Source organism: Balearica regulorum, chromosome 5 (assembly GCF_011004875.1).
Source record: "Balearica regulorum gibbericeps isolate bBalReg1 chromosome 5, bBalReg1.pri, whole genome shotgun sequence".
NCBI classification, from domain to species: domain Eukaryota; kingdom Metazoa; phylum Chordata; class Aves; order Gruiformes; family Gruidae; genus Balearica; species Balearica regulorum.
In genome coordinates this window covers 25868450-25886723 of record NC_046188.1, presented here as the reverse complement: position 1 = coordinate 25886723, position 18274 = coordinate 25868450, and the positions used below count along the sequence as shown (strand labels likewise).

The following is an 18274-nucleotide window of genomic DNA, read 5'->3' as shown; positions in this document are numbered from 1 at the left end:
CAGGCCTGTTCCAGTCAGTTTTTGTAAGCGGTAGGACTTCTCGCTCTCCTTTAGTTGGCCTGATGAGGCAATTTCTCTGCCTTCTACATGTTGGGTGTTACTGGTGAAGAGGTAACAGTCAAATGAAGCGTGTTCCTCTAGCTGTGCCATTCCCAGGGAGGTAAAAAGAAAAAGGAGTTACTTGTTACTGCATTTAAGGCCTCAGGTTTTGATATTCCACACACCAGAGGAGAGGCAGTGTTATACAAGGGCCTTCTTCAGTTTCCCATTTTGTAATCACAGAAGTATCAGGTGCCAACAAAGAGTTGTATTAGTGTGTTGATGTTGATAACAGGGGGTCCTTAATTCCTACTGGCATAAATATTGAACTCCTGGTCATGAGATGTTTGAGTTATACCTAAAACAAGCCTGGCAGCCCTAGAGAAGCCCTCAGAGGAGAGCCTTTTCTGATATACGGTAGCCTGATGTATAGAGTGTTAGCTCTTAGAGGTCAGAGTGTTCTGATGTTCCACACATGTGGGAAGAGAAGGTAGGGGTGGTGACTAGCAGCATACAGAGCTCAGAGGTGTTACAAGGCCTGCTGTGCATTCTGGAGCTCACTGGAAGACAGGAATTGTAACCAGGTATTTTTATCGTGTTTTACTTACTGCAGTAGTGGTACAGCTATCTACAGAGCATGTTAGTTTGAGACTCTTGTGGACTCATCATTTGCTTAGCCCGTCTTTGGACCTGGCATGGTCTTCCAGAAGCATCAAAAGCTAATGATTAAGCAGATGCATGGATACTTTTAATGTATTTTATTTTAACTTCAATTCTTATCTAAATTGATGCATTGATCTCTCTAAGTGCTACTATGTTGTATGATTTTTATGTAACGCTGTAACAAAGTGTTCATGAAACTTACAGACATATAGAACAGGAAGACTAAATTTCTGGACAGAGTTTTTAATGAAATTTCAGGGACTCATGTACATGGAGTCATGAGGACCATATAGGCATCTGAGAATATTCCTAAGAAGCAGAGAACAAGTAGAGGAAAAAATGGTGAGGTTCCTCGGGAATCAGTCTGAAGCTGATTTTAACAATCAACTCAAGAATGGCACAAAATGTAGAAATGTGCTAATGAAATATGCTGATGGAAAAGATTTGGGAGTTATTACCATGACAGAAAAGTAGTGGAATAAATATGGGAAAAGCTGGATGACCTTGAGAACAGGAATAATGTAACTAGGATGAAATTCAGTAGCACAAAGTGCAAGGGCATGCTTTTAAGAACTAATGATTTGCAGCAGAAATTCAACTGGGTGTTCATCAACTGGAAACTAATTATAAGGAAAAAAATATCTTGCATGCTTGTTGATCACAGGAGGTTTGTGAAGCTCTAGCTCATATGTGCAGGAAAACACCAAATGTGGTCTACAGTTTATCACTTAAGATACTTCTGAGACTTCATGTGGAATGTTGTACACAGTCGCTATCACCCGTGTTCATGGAAAGTAAATTGTAACTGGAACAGGTGGAGATGAGCTGCTAGTCTCATCATGTCACCAGTGTGGGTGCTTTGTTAGAACACACTGAAAGATGTGGATAGTTCACAGTAATAAAATGAAAATTATGAAAGGATGTAATTGCTGTTAATAAATACGTTCAAGGTAGGAGACCCACCAGGGATGAAATTATTTAAGATACAGGACAATGTTGGAGAAAGGAAAAAGTAAATATAAACTGCTCATGAATGAAGCTAGTCTGGATAGTAAAAGAAGGTTCTTAATTATTAGAACAGTAAGTCCTGGAATATTATTCTAGAAAAGTAATGGGTTGAAAACTCTAGTTTGTTTTAAGATGAAACTTGATAATTTTATAGAAAAGATTAGGACACTGCCTGCGATAGAAGGGGCATCTGTCACTGACACTAAAGCTCGTCTGCTTCTATGTCCTTATGAAATGGAAAGGAGAAATCATGCTTGGCAATGCAAAGGACAGCTTGTAGCAACTGTGGGGAAAATTACGAGGAAGAGTGGAGACTGGGAGAGCAGAATATTGGAGGAGAGGGCTTAGGCCAGGGTGACAATGAGCAGAATTTAGGCAAAGCTTACATCTATTTCTCTCACAAGACTCATATGCTAAACTGACTACCATTGTGAGGGAATAAGAAGCAATGTGTCCCTCCCAGTCCTCTCCTCAGTTCGTGCTCATAGCTTCCCAGCATATTCAGACAGCTGCACAGCAGATTTTGCTGATGTTCTTTCATTCTTCAGTGGTGCCTTGCTCAATGAAATTTGGCTTGTGTCCTTGGGCCAGCAGGGGAAGAGCTCACTTTCGCAGATTTAATTCTTTCGTGTCCAACGGGAATTGCAGGGCCTTTGTTATAACTCTGGCACTAGTACCAAGCCCTTTATTTATTTTATGGTCTGTTGTTGTGGTGTTCAAAATGCTTGTGAAGACAGAGACCCAAGAGAGCCTTGAATTTGGTTTAATAATACACAGTTTTGCTGATGTTCATGTTATTGGCTTTTGGAGGAGAGTAGCTAAGGCTGTAAAAAGGCAAGGAGAGCATTCAATTTCTAGATATGATCTTAAAACTTAGAGAGCATATGCTGTCTTTTGTATGTCTTGCAATATTTACCCCATCTTGGTTAACTGCAGGTCTACTTGAAAATACTGGTGGGGTAAAGGGATCCTCCTTCCCTTGAGCTTCAACATTTGTGAATCTAGGAGGTCCTTGCTGACCGTACTTTGGTCCATAAGCTCTGCCTGACTGCTGTAACTCTTCTGTTACTAATCTGAATATAGCTGACAGATTCTTTTGGTCCACAGCAAAGTGCAAGCTCGCAGGGCTTTCTCTGCATATCTACAGCACGTTCAGTTGCGATTGATGAAGGAAGTTGGTGACCAGATCCAGAATCCTGTCTGGGCTGCCAAAGAGGATGAGCAAATGGTAAGAAGCTTTGTGTTGGCCAGACTGAGAAGCCAAGCTGAAATCTGCCTTGCAAGTTTTGAGGTCAGTTCCCATCCTTGGAAGAGCTGAAGTCCAACTGAGATTATAATTATCTATCTTTGTCCAGCTGCCAGTGCTGCATTTTTAATATACAGACAAGGTAGGACTGCTGACTGACATCTGAGCAGTGATAGAGTAGACAGCTTTTAATGACTAGAGTGTGGTTGACATACAAGCTGCTCAGATCTCTCACTGGTTCTTCTTCACTGATCTCTGAGGTTACCTGCTTTTGAAGTCTTTTCTCTAAAATTCTTTAAGATTACTTGACAGTATCTGGGTTCTGCTGCATTAAACAAAGCATACATTTACTCAAATAGAACAGGTACCCAGTTAACCTTTTTCTCCTATGTACTGTTTTAGTCTTTGCAGGCATCTGTGCTTAGGAGGAAAAAAAAAAGTAAAAGCCACTGAGGAGAGAAAGTTACTCTAGTATAGGTGTTTTGTTTTGTTTTTAAAACCATGTGGTGAATTTTTCTAGGCAGTATTTTAAGGCCCTATATTTGATGTATGTACATGTTAAAGAGTGCAGCAAGCCAAGATCCCCTCACAAACCTTCCTAAAAGAGCTTTGTACAGCAGGCTCTTGAGCTTTCTGAAAATTCAAATGTACTCTTGCTGAATGCGTGTTGCACGGAAACAGCCAGTGCAGTTCAGAGATAAAATTATGTGTCAAGAATAATCAGTCGACTCAGTGGAAAATGTTACCCCTGCTCTTTCCAAGTGGAAATTAAAACTGGCTTTTTGAGAGTCACTTTGTCTGCTGTACTGTGAAAAATAATGTTTAAAATAACAGATCAAACCAGCCTGGAGTAATGGCAGTGAGAGGCGAGCTGTGAAATCCAATAGTTTGGCTGTGAGGCTGCTCATTTATGCATTAGCAGAGCTCCTAACCAAAAGCAAATCCAGAGGGGAGACAGAAAGGGTTCAAAACACCCCCAGGATGTATCTCGCTTTAGGATCTGCCTTGCCATATGTTTCACCCACCAGAGGTCAAACAGACAGGGTGGGGGATTGGAATTACATGGCTGTAGATGTAGTCATCTGTTGCTGTGGAGTGGCAATAGTATACTTATAAAAGTGATGAAATGGAGCTGCATCACTGTAGTGGAGATATCTGACCAAGATTCCCTTCCCTGTGACAGTGCTGATTGGGTTTTATGTCAGTAGCTTCATCACAGGCCTTCTTTAACACCTTACAGGTTGTGTTTTTTGGAAATGTTCTTCTAAGGTGTTGGACCTCACAGATTATTCTGTGTTGTTACTCCTTTTTCCTGATGGTGTGGGGTTTTTTTTTTCCCCCCTCTTAATCTGCCGTGCTTTTCAGACAAACACTCCTTAAGCGCTTCCAATTCTGACTCACCTCAGGCAAGGCACGCTATTGTTCTTCTTCTCCCGCCTTGGATTTGTAGGGCTATCTCAATGCACATTGCAGAATGCTCTTGTCTGCCAGTTGTCAGCTCATTTTCTCAGGACAGCGTGTTTAGTTCTTGCCGGTCATTAGCTGCTGTAGTACCTCTGTTCTCCCCGCACCTTGCAGCTAGTCCATTGTTAACTCCATCTCTCTTGCTTGCAGGAGCTTGTGGTACGCTTTCTGAAGCGAGCTGCCAGCAATCTTCAGCAGTCCTTGAGGATGCTGCTCCCCAGCCGTCGTCTAGGACTAAATGATCGTCGTCGTATCCTGGCTCACCAGCTGGGCGAGTTCATAATCTGTTATAACAAGGTGACTGATTGTTTCTTGATTTTTCTTTTGGTAGCTCTTTTGGTATCTCCTGCTAGCTGCTGTCACAGTCAAGACAGCAGGCTGTTTTAAAGGCTCTGTTATGTAATTTACGTGGTCTGTTTGCAGTTGCGCATTCAGTAATGGTAGTTTGTCTGTTCAAATTGTCAGATAACAGTATTACTACATTATATATGCAGTCCAGTAATCATGTGCATAAAAGTAAAAAGAAGTGTTGAAGTGGAATTTAACTGGCAGTTTGCTTTTTCTTTGGCTTGTCTTTTGATTCTAGTGCTTTGTAATGCCTCTTCCCATTTCTCCCTAATTTTATGATGCTTCTTTAGAGATAATTTTTTAAATACAGAACAGTATGAAATATATATTTTTACCATTTGTTTGATATACTTAGGGACTGCTACCTGTCTGTAGTAGGGACTCTGCATGCTCAGTGATGAGGAGTAGATCCTAATTTAAATAATTTTCCCCTTTTTAGATGTAGAAGATGCTGTTCTTAGCATAGTGGTTTCATGCTAATCCTTGTTTTGCAAGAACTGCTTCCCCTTTCCTTTGCCCTCTAGCATTTCTCTGGTGTTAGAACAAGGATAGTTTAAGTTCTGCTTTCAGAGGCTGCTGTGCATGCAGGCCTCCTGCTCCTTAGTAGAGGATGTTCACTTACATTACCTTGTCAGAACTAATGATTGGTAACTTGATCTGTCAAAGCAAGGTTGGTATTGAACCAAATCTGTTTCAGGGAATGCCTTGTATGCCTAATGCTCGCTGAATTACTGTGTTAGGAGTAACCACAAGACACTCGGGTGGCTCTGTGGTGAGTGAAGAACACAGCTGCTTTGGATATAATTTCCACTCAAATTGTACTCGTACATCAAGATTTTCTGCTAACTCTTGAGTAAATTCACAAAATAAAGCTGTGTAACTGGTAATAAATCTCTGCATAAACATATTTTCTCAGTTAAAACAAGTGAGAACAGATCACTTGAGGTTTTAGGATGTACATGTTTAAGCCATTGAGAGACTTTTAGGCTATGAGGCTTTTTTGATGTATGATTCCAACATATAGACTTCTTTCACTGACTTGTAACTTCAGATTTAGTAGGGGAGTCCTCCATTATGTATCTTCTGTAATGACACAGAAGAAAAAATACTACCTCCAGCAAACTAACTAAAACCAGATCACATATTGCCCAGACTTTTACTCATGTAGCAAAGGATAGAGACAAGTCCTAGAGTGGCTTTTTCTTCCCCCTCTTGAGTTATCTTTCAAAAGGTGTATCTGACCCTTTCATCCTGGGAATGCTTACCAGTAGGAAGCAAAGAAATGGAGGCCAAGTCTGGTCAGATAAAGCTTGTATGCTAGTAGTGGTATTTCAGACAGGCCTTGAGGGTTTTTTAATTAACAAAAACATGTATCAATACAGCCGCTAGTGTCAACAGGTTCTACTGGTGTAAAATAGAAAGATCACTCATAGCTGAGAGCTTGCTCCCCTTCTCACACACAAAGGTTTGCCATCTTTTATTCCTATATATTTTAGTGTATAAATGCATATTTGCCATAGGCTGTACTGTTTTACTTACTTTGCTTTTGCTAAAGCAATATAGTTCTGGTATGTAGATAAGCCCTCAGCAATTTGCTGCATGAGAAGAGAAACTAACTCAAGATGATAACTCCTAGTTTACAGTAGGAAATGTGGATGCCCTCAGCACACCTCCTTAACTGAGTTTCTTTAATATATTTTTGTCCTTGTTTCTTCCTGAATATCTCCTCTTAGGACAGATGCTCAAATAAAAGCTATTTTGAGGAACACTGTATTTGTGACAGAAACGGCAAAAGTAGAAAGAGGACCTAATATCTGTAAAGAATGATTTTCATTAATTTTTTTTTCCCTCCATACTTCCTTATGTCCCAGCAAAGACCATATTTGAAGGAGCAGCATGTATTTGTGAAAACTTGACCTCTTCTCAGCAAATCAATTCTAATAAGTTTTGTCAGGTGGAGGAATGAGTAGTTTAGTGTATGTTTAGCAAGCTGTCTCTGGGGTGCTCTATATTTATCCATTCTGTTACACATAGTGAAATACTTATAATTTGGCTCTTTGGAGTTGATGTTCTTTTTTCTTGGATCCCATGGAATTGTTTTTTGTCTTCTCTGAGCTGTAGCTATGCCATGGAACATCAAGTACCTACATAGAGACACTTACTGATACTGGTTATTAACAGGAAACGGAGCAGATGGTTCAGAAGCAATCAAAAAAGAAACAGGAAGAGGAGGAGGAGGGAGTGAATCCTGAAGGTTTTCAGAACTTTATTACCAGAGCAAGGTAGGAATGGATTTTACTCCTTTTGATAAAGGAGCTCCCAGCCCTGAAGGTGATGGGATTGTTCTAAAGATGATTTGATTGATCTAAAGGCCTCTAGATACCTCTATTGACTGTAGCACCTGCTCCTGCTCTTGCTGGAGGACAGAGAACTTGTCTTTTCTCTTTTCTCCCTTCCAGCAACCAAATGCTTGTAGCATCAGTATCTGGAGCATAGAGAAGGACATACAATAGATGTTTTGACCATTAAGTAGATTCCCAAAGGACAACAGTGGTTTCCCTGGTCTGTGTAAATTTCAAAGTGATACTGGTGAGCTAAGGATCTCCCTTCCCGTGATGCTGGAGCAAACATGGCAGTACATAGGAAGGAGAATGAAACTAGAGCTGCTGCTTGGATGGCCTTGAGCTGCTGTGGTTGAACAGTTGTTGTGGCTCTGGCTCTCAAGTTTTTGCTCTCAGAAACAAATTTCATGCTTGCTGCGTCTCTTCAGGAACTCTCCAGGTCTGGATTTTGAGATGAGGAAAGGAGTTAGACTGCCTGTCTTCATCCTAGCCTCTTGGCTTGCTAAGGCAGTTCAGTGCAAGCAGTTACTTTCACAATGAAAAAACAGCATTTTCTAACTGTGCATGCTCTGAACTTTATCTGCTTAAACTTACAAGAGTCTGACAGGAAGTGTATTTTGAAAATTGGTAAATACTCCTTATGGCCTGTAGCATTGTATGAAAAAACAATGACGTTATAGCTATCTGACTATGGAGAGGTCTGAAATTATTCAGGGAACTGGAACTATGTCCTCAAAGTCTCTGATTCTTGAGTACAAAACCCAATTCCTTTTGACCCATATATGACATGCCTACATGGGCAAGGACCCCTGTCAATATCTGGAAGGTAGAGTTTACCTGCCTTTTTAATGCCCTTCTGTTTCTTCGGTAAGGTTGACAGGCACTGCTTCTTTTTTGTGATCAGTTATGAAACCGTTCTTTCTTTTTCTCTGTTTGGATAGCACTGTTAGAGACTGATTAGAAATGAGTGATAGCTGGGGCTTCTTAACTAAGTCCAGGAGGCTTCACAGTCTCTTTTGATGCTACATTCTCATGAAAACAATGAATTTTACCTTTTGCTCATAAAATTGATGGAGTCATTACCACAACAGATTTACAGCCTCCAAGAAAAATCTCACTGCTTTTCACATAGAGTTCTATAAAAGAATGATACTCAATATGTCTGACTACCATATACCTTAGAATCTACTCCTGTCAGTAGAAATGCAGATTACGTGTGCCCACTTGCATGCTCTTGGTTCTCTGACATCTCTGGCCACTGAAATGACTGTTGCCTCCTAGGGCAGGTCATTTGGCTGTTTGCCAGAAATGCTAAGAGATGGCTGTTTGGGGCAGAACTGCATATTCTTCTGTTTCCGTGTTATTGGCTACCATGCCATCATGGCCTGACGCACAGTCTAGGCGGGTTCTGGAGATTTTTGCTGGATCATCTGCCTGAGTGATAAAGAGCAGCAAAAGCCAGTTTGCCAACGATCAGACCATTTCTAGTGATGATCTTTCTGCTTCTTAGGAAGTATCAGGTATGTTTGAAAACTCTGATGCTACTTTGCGCTGTGCTTGAAGTTTAAATTGGTGAGCTAGTCATTTGGGGCCAAGTAAAGGGGATAGATTTACACTTTGAGTGTTTGTTCTGTAGTACAATGAATGCAACACTGGACAACATGGGTGAGAACTGTTGCCACTTAGTAATTGGGATTATATCATTGACTCTCTAACTTTGATATCATATGGATGGCATTGTGTTTAGTTATACACATGCTACAACCATTGCTTCTAAACATCCTCAGTGCAATGTAAAAGTACATATTTATGCTGGTAAATTCACTTAAAAGCTTAAAGCACCTTTCCACCAACAACTTTTTATTCTTACATTTCCTCTTCACCTCTATTCTCACTGGTTTGGGAAAAAAGGTGAACTTTGCAGCATGCCCTGAAGGTCCAAACTCCAGTGGGATCAGCTTTAGACGTTGCTTTTACCAAAGCTCAGGCTAGCTAAGACTAGTACAACTGTGATATGCAGAGGACATTTTGAAGGATTTTAACTGCTGCTCTGCAAACTTATATTCCTGTGTTATGTTTTCTTGTAGTGTTGCTGGCACTACTTGCTTTTGGTGTTTGCTCTGCCATATACCCACTTACTAATGCTGAGGCAACACTATAAAGCAAAAGGAAAGCATGCTAGATATCAAAACAATTAGAATTACAGTTTGCACAAGCTCTAATATGAACGGCCAAGTAGCTGATACTGGTTTGGGACCAATAGATGCTTAGGATATTGGGGCAGTTAAACTCTCTTCTTGTAAAGAAAACAAGAAATGTATGCAAGTTTTGTGAGATTCACAAAAATATTGACTGTTCTGTTTAGCCAAAACTGCAGGACAATTAACAAGCTCTTCTGTCCTTTCCTCTCCCCCCCGCCCCCCCGCTGAATTGAAACTACTAACAATGACTGTAAAACAGAGGGTGAGCTGAGTTCTCTCATGAACAAGATAGCTGCTTGTTCTAGAGAGCACTTGGGGAAGACTGACAAATTTAGCTGTGAACGGAATCTCTCCTGTTGAGCTGATCTCCCCAAATATGTGTTTGGAGTTTTCACTTGCTCTTTACTTATCTTGGGAAGGCTCCTGAATGACTTGAATTTTCTACTGCATGAGAAAATGGCATTTCAGTGGGAATCTCAGGTTTAATCAAGGCATGTTCCTTTCCTTCTGCTCTTACCCTGCAGAACTGAGCAAATGATTAGCTTGTTTGGCCTCACCTTTTTTCCCCACTCCCCTCTTCAGTCTCCTTATTATTTCTTGTCTTTGATAGTTACATGAACACAGAAAAGCTTAGAATCCTCTCTTATGTCCATTCTTCTCTTACTGTAGTGAAAGTGACCTGGAGGAAGTGCTGACATTTTACACACACAAAAACAAGTCCGCGAGTGTCTTCTTAGGAACAAACTCCACGAGCACAAAACCCAGCAACACCAGTAACCAGTCAGAGAAACAGCATCAAGGAGGTAAGTCTTGCAGGCAATTCTGAGATATGTTCCCCAGACAAATCCAGTTTAACTTCAGTCTATGGAAAGAGAACAAGCCCTCCAGAATGTTATTCAGGTTTCTTGAGGCTGCATATCTCAGTGGGGGTTTTTTTTGTTGTGTTTGGTTTTTTTTTTTTTTAAACTGACTCTATGTGTGAAGACTGGAGTAACTGCACTCCTGCATTCTTTGCCTGAAGTGAAATAGTGAAGTGGGATAAATCTGGACTAGCATTTGTAGGGAACTAGATAGGGTGGCTCATGACTGAAGTGAGAATGTGCAAACTGAAGGCACTGAAATTTGAAATGAACAGAGAATCCCAAAATCAGAAAGGGATGAGAGAAATCAAGGTCTGTTAAATTGTGCTGCCTACAGTGAGCATACCCATTGGAGTCTATATATTTGAACCTAACTAGACGTTCCATGTAAGGAAGTGCAGTGCCAGCCGTATGTGTTCAGTAGTCCATGACAGTACAATTGTCTACAGTAAATATTAGCAAGAAAGTCCATTGTAACAAAGTTTAAATTCTGTAGTCCTGTTCTAATGATATCACAGTTTGCATTGTTCTATTTCCTAACTCCTTGATTTTGTTAAAGAGCATCCTGAAGTGGTGAAAAAAATAAAAGGTGATAAGCTCAAAATTTCAGTTGCAGATCTGCCTGCAGAAGGAGTATTCAGAGGCTATAAATCCAAAGAAGTTAAATCAGCCTGTAAGTGAACTGGCTTAAATCATCATCAAGAAAAAAATAATGAATGCATATACTATTTTTAATACGGTTTTAAACGAAGCTTGGAACCTTTGGGTTCAAACTGAGGGATTCAAAAGCCCAATTTTGAGGAAGATTCTGCAGGTTTTTCTTTTAAACCCAAGAGAAGGTACTGTAGAGTGAGCAATATGGAAGAAGTTAGCTGCTCTTTTGTGGAGGAAGATCTAGATATGGCAAGCTTTGAAAGAGGATATTCATCATGTAGAGCTGCTTCTTGTCTTTGCTGGCAGATGAGGTTGTTTTGGCTTCAGTGTGTCTGAGTAGAGGCATCTTTGGTGTGTTGATATTATCCAAAGGACCTGAAAAGCAGCTTTTTCTCATGTAGTGTACTCATTATCTTTGTGTAGTTCCAGAAGGAACCACCTTCTCTATAAATGCTGAAGTGAAATTACCTCAGTGCGGCCCTCCTAGTGCTTCGTCCTCTGTTTCTGGTGCCATGTTCCAGAGAAGTACCAGTTCCTGGATACCATCGCAGCCTGCAGCCTCTGAAAATTCACAGGCGCCTGGTCACCATTTGTTGCCAGCTCCTCCAGTTGGTCCCAGGCTGATTCAGTCTGCATCCCCACTACCCTCCTCACAGAGCACAGCTCCTGACAGCTCTTCTGTCTTCACAAACTCAGCGTCCAGTGAGGTTTCTAGCCTTGCAGGTTTACATCGCTGTTGTTCTGGTAGCTACACCATTGGCCCATTCTCATCTTTTCAGAGAGCTGCTCAGATCTACAGCCAAAGATTGTCCCGACCATCCTCTGCAAAAGTAGGTGAGTCTTCTGGGGTGCATAATAACCTGCTAGTTCAATGTAGAAATTGTGTAATCTCTCTTCTGGAGTAGGTAGAAATTTTACATTTCCAGAATTATGAATCTTGTTGAATGGTGCTAAATTTCTCACAGAAAGCAGGAGTGCAGGAAGCAGCCCTTGTTTGCCAAAGATACCTTTTTATTGAGCAGATGTCCTTTTATTGAGCAGAGGGAATCATAGAATCATTTTGGTTGGAAAAGATCATTAAGATCATCGAGTCCAAGTGTTAACCTAACATTACCAAGACCACCACTAAACCATGTCCCTAAGCACCACATCTACATGTCTTTTCAATATCTCCAGGAACAGTGACTCAACCACTGCCCTGTGCAGCCTGTTCCAGTGCTTGACAACCCTTTCAGTGAAGAAATTTTTCCTAATACACAATCTAAACCTCCTCTGGCACAACTTGAGGTCATTTCCTCTTGTTCTGTCACTTGTTACCTGGGAGACCAACACCCACATCAGTACAACCTCCTTTCAGGTAGTTGTAGAGAGTGGTAAGGTCTCCCTTCAGTCTCAAACTTTGAACTCAGCCTTTGAATTTGTTTGAAAAGAGCTGGGAAATGAAGTATATTTTCACTTGACTGTATTACTGATGTCCTGTTTATCTTTAGTGATTTTAATGTAGTTTTGTTTAGCAGAAGTCCTGCCTCCAGTCTATGTGCTGTTCTTAGTTCTGTGTTTCTCTATCATGCAGACAAATCCTTTAATGAAACCTCATAATTGTTGAATACTTAAAGGCATATCAAGACCTCCAAAAAAGAAAGATCTGAATGAATCATTACTGTATCTCATTCTCTAGGACCTTTCAGTGCTGCCATATCCAAGAGTATCTTAAAAACAAGATCTAGAGACCTCTCATTTACCATGCTGGGGTAGAACACAGTTGAGCAATGCATCTTTAGAGTGTAAGGAATCTGAAGGGTAGAAGAAACTGTAGGAATTTATGGATGCAGACTGTAATCCATCAGGAAAGTTTTGGGAACCACACACAGGGTAACAGCTGTGGTCCTGATAATTTTTATCTTATTTTTTAATAATGATATATATTTGCTTTAGGTTGCATGTCAGGGTCAGCACATGTTCACTAGTGTTGCTGTATATAGACAACCTTTCTAGCATTAAAATAAATCAGACTTCCCAACTGAGTAGCTCATTTAAAGGGATCCATTTGTTTTTAAGGAAAAACATTATAGATTTAACTTAGGTAACAGCAGCCAATATTCTTTGGAATTGGGTGCCGCTAGAAACATTATGATAAAGAGAATACGGGTTTGAAATTGATATTGCCTATATCAGCTTTTGCCAATGTAGAATAGAAGGCTGTATTGTCCCTAGAATCTGCAGAAAGTATCATACTTGCTTTTATATCTCTGTGATCAGCAAGTTGAGAGAGTCTGACATACCGCTCACTATGTGTATCCAAATGTTTGTCTGGTAGGTTTGTGCCATCGCAGTCCAAGTGGGCAGCGTGTGGGCTCAGCCAGGATGCACAAAGATGCAGAAGATACTTCTTCCCAGGGCAAAAGTTATAGCCCCAGTATGGTAGCAGCAGAACTGCAGCAGCTGACAGAAAAGCAAGCAGCCTGTCAGTATTCCCCACCAAGCCACATCGGTCTCCTTACACAGCAGGTACGTAAGTAGTAAAGCTAGAGTCCCTGTGACAACAGAAAGGTCTGTCCCAGGCTTCTTTGTCAGCGCTGGGCTGAAACATGCTGGAAGGAGTAAATATCATGAAAATTGATTTCTGTCATATTGTTTTGAAATGTTTAGAGTGACCAGAATTTTGATTTTCTGTGAGATGACAAGAACGTTGCTAAAGTCCTATTATAGAAGAAAGCAAGGCTGGGCAGAGGATTAGAAAATATGTTATAAAAGAACAATTCCATGCTTGGTCTTATTAAACAATAAAACCAAGTCTTCTCAGATTTGTGCTTCCATGTGATTTGCTTCCTCATTCCCCCAGTGTGTCATCACAGTGCTGGGAATGGAAGTCTGCAAAATGGGTTCTGATGTAAATTCTGTATTCCAATAACATGGTAAAGACATAATGAAGTTCTTACTAGCATGGGATATGATAATCCTTTTGCTAAACATGGTGGTACAGATCAAATTTACATTAGCTTCTGGTAGAATTTTACTGAATTTCATATTTCTTTTTGAGTTATGTCCTAAATGGCTACACACATTGTCATTTTTTTTCTTTACAATATGCTATAGTTGTATTCATCAAAGGTGTTCAAGTTGGACACTTCTCAGTTAATTAAGCTGACAACTGGAGCTTCTCTAGGATAAGCACTTTGCCCAGGAGAATAATTTTTTCCCTCTTTACTTGCTAGGGGCCAACAGTTTAAATATCTTTACTTTGATTTTGGAAGTATTGTTTTAACAGTGATGCTTTGCTAAATTTTCTGAGGCATGTTTAATAGTTGCAATAGCTGCTCCTATCTGCTTCTTTTTGCTTCTTTCAATTTTATTGTTGTATGTTTGGATTTTGAATATCTGCTTAGATGATTGGCAATATGTCTTTTTCCAAAGGTGGTGTGCATTTATAACTCTTGGAAGCTGAATAAATTTTCAGCCCTTCTACAATGTAGCTCAAGGTTTTGATTCATTCTGGGCAGTTCCAAAACTAACACAGGCACTCTGGCCTTTGCAGATAGGTCTTGAACTTTGTGGGATAAGCCACAAAAACAAAGCACCTTCTTGTTGATGGACTCTGCAGAGAATGTGAGCACTGAATATACCAGTGATGCTGAGGCCTGATCTTGCATCAGTCCAAACTCAGAGATTTTGACCTTTCAAAGCCTGAAGTGGTATGGGGAACATCAGGAGAAGCTTGTTTGCTTGTCCAGTAATATTCTGAGCTGTCAGTCTGGTTTCTCTTAATGAAATCAGAATTCAGCTTTTTGTAAGCTAAACTTTGTCAGTAAACCCGTTCAAAAAATTTGGTACTAAAACATCTTCATTCAGAAAATGCTGATTTGTTGAAAGCTAAATATATGATGGAAACTGCCTCCTTGAATAAAAATTAGTATCTAAACAAATATTTGGGGAAAAAATTGAAAGCCATCTATTTATTTTCAATTTTTTTAGCAAAGAACTTTTAAACATAATTTCATAGACTTTCTTCCTAAAACCACTCATTTCGCACTGGGCTCCAACTGCTGCGGTGTTTCTTAGGTCTGTCTAGAGAACCCAAGTTGTCCTCTTGCTGCCATTTGTATAGCTATTAGATGATTTTTAAACTTCTATATTCCTACAATAGCTAGTTACTGCTAGTTAAATTAGGAGATATAGAAGGGGGAATTCACAAATATGTGCAAGGGAAGGGCTGTGTAGCTTCCTGAGCTGTGCTCAGTGACAAAGGAGCGTACTCTGGTAATTGTAGATGGTGGAGGCTGAAACCTGTTCAGCCACCAGTCAGTCAATCAGCGTATATATACTGAAGTCTGAAAGTGGCTGTGAAGTGCAGTGGTAGCTCTGGAAATGTGTTGGTTGTGGTAAATGTGTCTGCATTACTTTTTGCTTCTGGGTTCTCCCAAGATACTTTCCCACAGAAAAGGCAGGAAATGCATAGAAGGGGAATGAAGGTGCCAATTCCCTTGTGACAAGCAAACAATGAAGACCTCAGCTCCTAGCAGATAATGTAGATTTTCTGAGTGACCTTGATATATCTTTGTACAAACACTGTGTAGCTGAATACAAGCTTTGCTTTTGTAGTGAAATATAGAAACATGGGTTGGGTTGTATCTTAGTGGTCTTCTGTCATCATGAAAAAGATCCATGTAGAAAGGGATTGAAAAGCCAATGGAAAGTTTAGAGCTGGAGCTCTGACGATGAATTTCCTTCCTGAGCCTGCATCCATTCAGTTCTAGACATCTGCTCTCTACTGTGATTCTCCAGGCCATGTGTCTGCAATAATCCCTTTGGAGAGATGAAATCTGAAGCTTGCTTAGTATGAAAACTTGGATGGTTGAGTTGAGGACAGTTTGTCTTTTAAGGCAATCTGATTCTTTAGGACTGAATTTATGGCACATAGTAATTTCTAAACTATTATCTTAATCATACCTGAAACAGTGATGTTCGTGAAGGTTCAGATGTAACTGCAAGGCCCGAATGAACGTAGCTAAAGCATATGGCTACTACTGCTGCTTCCCACCGCCAGATGCGTTCTACTCTTCTGTCATCTAAGAGTCATTCTGATTATTATTTTTATCGAGACTTTTAAAGCTTGTCTTGCAACAGGAACTAAAGGTTTTAGTTCTGTGGGAAGAGAAGACTGCCATGATAATGAAGGGTGACAAGAAGTACAAGCATACAATAAAAGCGTAATAGTATGGCAGCAAGTGCCTGTATAGGCAAAACTGGAGGAGCCCATCAAGGGTTGGGCTCATTGTTGAGGTACCTGGAACAAGGACACCTGGTGTTGAGCCAGTCGGTATGGATGTGGATTTGAAGCAGGGGGATTGAATGAATAGAGGAAGTGCAGGCATTACAGAGTAGGCTGGCAGTTTAGAAAGTGATTTGCAGAAGTGTAGATGTCAGTGAAGCTGTTTGGAAGCACTGCATGGTTATAATTTGGGCAGACAAGGATATGGTCTGAAAAAGGAGTCGGGGAAGATAGGGGCGGGAGAGATAGAGGAATGTGAGAGAGAATTAGTAAACAGCTGGAGAGAGTGAGAAGTCAAAGACCATTGGTATGGGTTGAAAGGGGGATAGACTTGGGATGGGAGTGTTGGGGGACTCCGGTGGCTTTGGGACAGGAGACATAAGGGATTGAAAGCTGGGAGGTTAGAGATAGGGCTTGTATGAGGGTGATTTAGTTGAACAGGGCACTGTTTTCCTGTGCATTTCTAGACAGGAGACCCTGAATTGTTATTTGCCCCCTTTTCACTCCTCTGTTTAAGTCACTTCAAAAATAATAGTCCTTTTAAAGTAAAAGTATTCTAAAATAAATTGGTGTGAAGATAACCCCTAGAAGAGACCGTCACTTAGCTAAATAATAAAAATACTGCAATTGTTTAAAGCCACTCCAGAAACTTGGAGTTAGCATACCTTTTTGGAAGGTACCTGGCTGGTATGAAAGGGACTTGATATTGGGATTTAATTATGTTTAATGGCAAGATTAGAACTATTGATTTGGAGAGTGGGTGTGAAAGGAGACTTTTGAAAATACTACTGTTTGCTGTGGTCTGTGTTTCTTTTCCAAGGGCAAGAACTTCTATGTGAGAGTTGAATGCCTTTGTGCCTTGGTTCCCTGTGTTGTGCCCAGCTATGTCTTGGGGGTGGGGGTGCTCTGAATATGTTACCTCCTTCCAAGAGCAGCTGGGAAGCTTGTTTTCCACTCCCATTCTTGTGAGAATTGCTTCTGGTATCTGTGTACTAGCATGTGTCTCCGGGGTTCCCAGGAATGTAGCCTCAACAGCTGTGCTTGGAATGATGTTGCCATTCTAGTTGGGAGTCCACCTCTGTCCCCCTCTAGTCCCTGCTGTTCTTCACTGTTTCCTACCCATGCCCAAAGCACCTGTTTCATGTTTTCTCTCTTACACTCTTGTATTCTACCCTCTGTATTAAATCAGTTTAATTTATTAAGCCAATTAGTTGCTGAAATGACAATGTTCAAAGAGAAAATTTTAAGTGTAAGTATCTGGTGAGCTTTGAACAAGGCATTTAAAATCTGTCATCTTAAGAAAACAAAAATTTTGTGATTGCATCAGCTTTTTGTCCTCTCCATTCATTTCTGAAACACCAGATGGGAACTTCAGTGATACTCATAATGTAAACAGTTCTTATAATATGGGAGTTGGAGATGGTAGGAAGGTAAAGCCTTACTGATCTGTGGTTTCATTGCCTGGTACACAGTTTTCAATCCTCACAGACTGTCTCACAAAGTGTGTGAGAACGTTTGTGCCTTTTATTAATTTGTATTTTTGAAAAAAAAAAATTTATTATATTGTATAAAATTTTATCAGTGCATCTTCATGCTTGCAACATGGAGAAAACAAGGGTGCCTTCACAGTGGTATACAATAGAAATATTGATCTAAACCCTATAAGAATTGTTATTTAATCCCCTGCATCACTGTTTGATGCCTTACTGCCCAGCTGCAGTAATAAGAGAGAGAAAAGAGGAGCAGTATTATTCTATCTTGGACTAGAAAAGGAGCAGCTGTTTGGGTAACTTCTGTAACTGTCTTTAGTGGTACGTGCAGGGAAGATGTTGCCTTAAGGACACACTGGAGTATGACAATCTCAAGTTAGGTCATGAAAGGTAAATATTTAGCATTACAAATTAATAAACAGTGAAGTTGCTAGGGAGAATCTTTATTGTTAAATATGGCTGTTAACAATGAATGTTAGTTTTTACTTCTGAGGAATTTTATTCCATTTTATTTGCTTAAACCCACAGATTTACAATGTTTTTGTGATTACTAAAATCCAATAATCAAGCTGATTTTGAGGTTATGACAAACACTGAGAATTATATACCACTATCCATAAGAGATCTTTCAAACACTGCCTGATTTTTTTCAGTACTCACCATCTAACTATAGTACTTCAGAGAATCAAA

The 18274-nt window shown here is 40.2% G+C and overlaps 1 protein-coding gene across 7 annotated transcripts in view; it reads left to right on the top strand.

The window, feature by feature from the left end:
- TTLL5 (tubulin tyrosine ligase like 5) overlaps positions 1-18274 on the top strand; it is a 141153-nt gene that overhangs the window by 52284 nt on the left and 70595 nt on the right. For 5 of the 7 annotated variants that reach the window (XM_075753846.1, XM_075753848.1, XM_075753845.1 and 2 more), the window contains 7 exons: positions 2818-2938; positions 4571-4717; positions 6950-7050; positions 9981-10114; positions 10731-10844; positions 11249-11659; positions 13143-13333. In XM_075753846.1, coding sequence (XP_075609961.1) covers positions 2818-2938; positions 4571-4717; positions 6950-7050; positions 9981-10114; positions 10731-10844; positions 11249-11659; positions 13143-13333 — 1219 coding nt within the window. The remainder of the gene's footprint in view (positions 1-2817; positions 2939-4570; positions 4718-6949; positions 7051-9980; positions 10115-10730; positions 10845-11248; positions 11660-13142; positions 13334-18274) is intronic. The other 2 variants (XM_075753847.1, XM_075753849.1) reach the window with 2 other exon arrangements.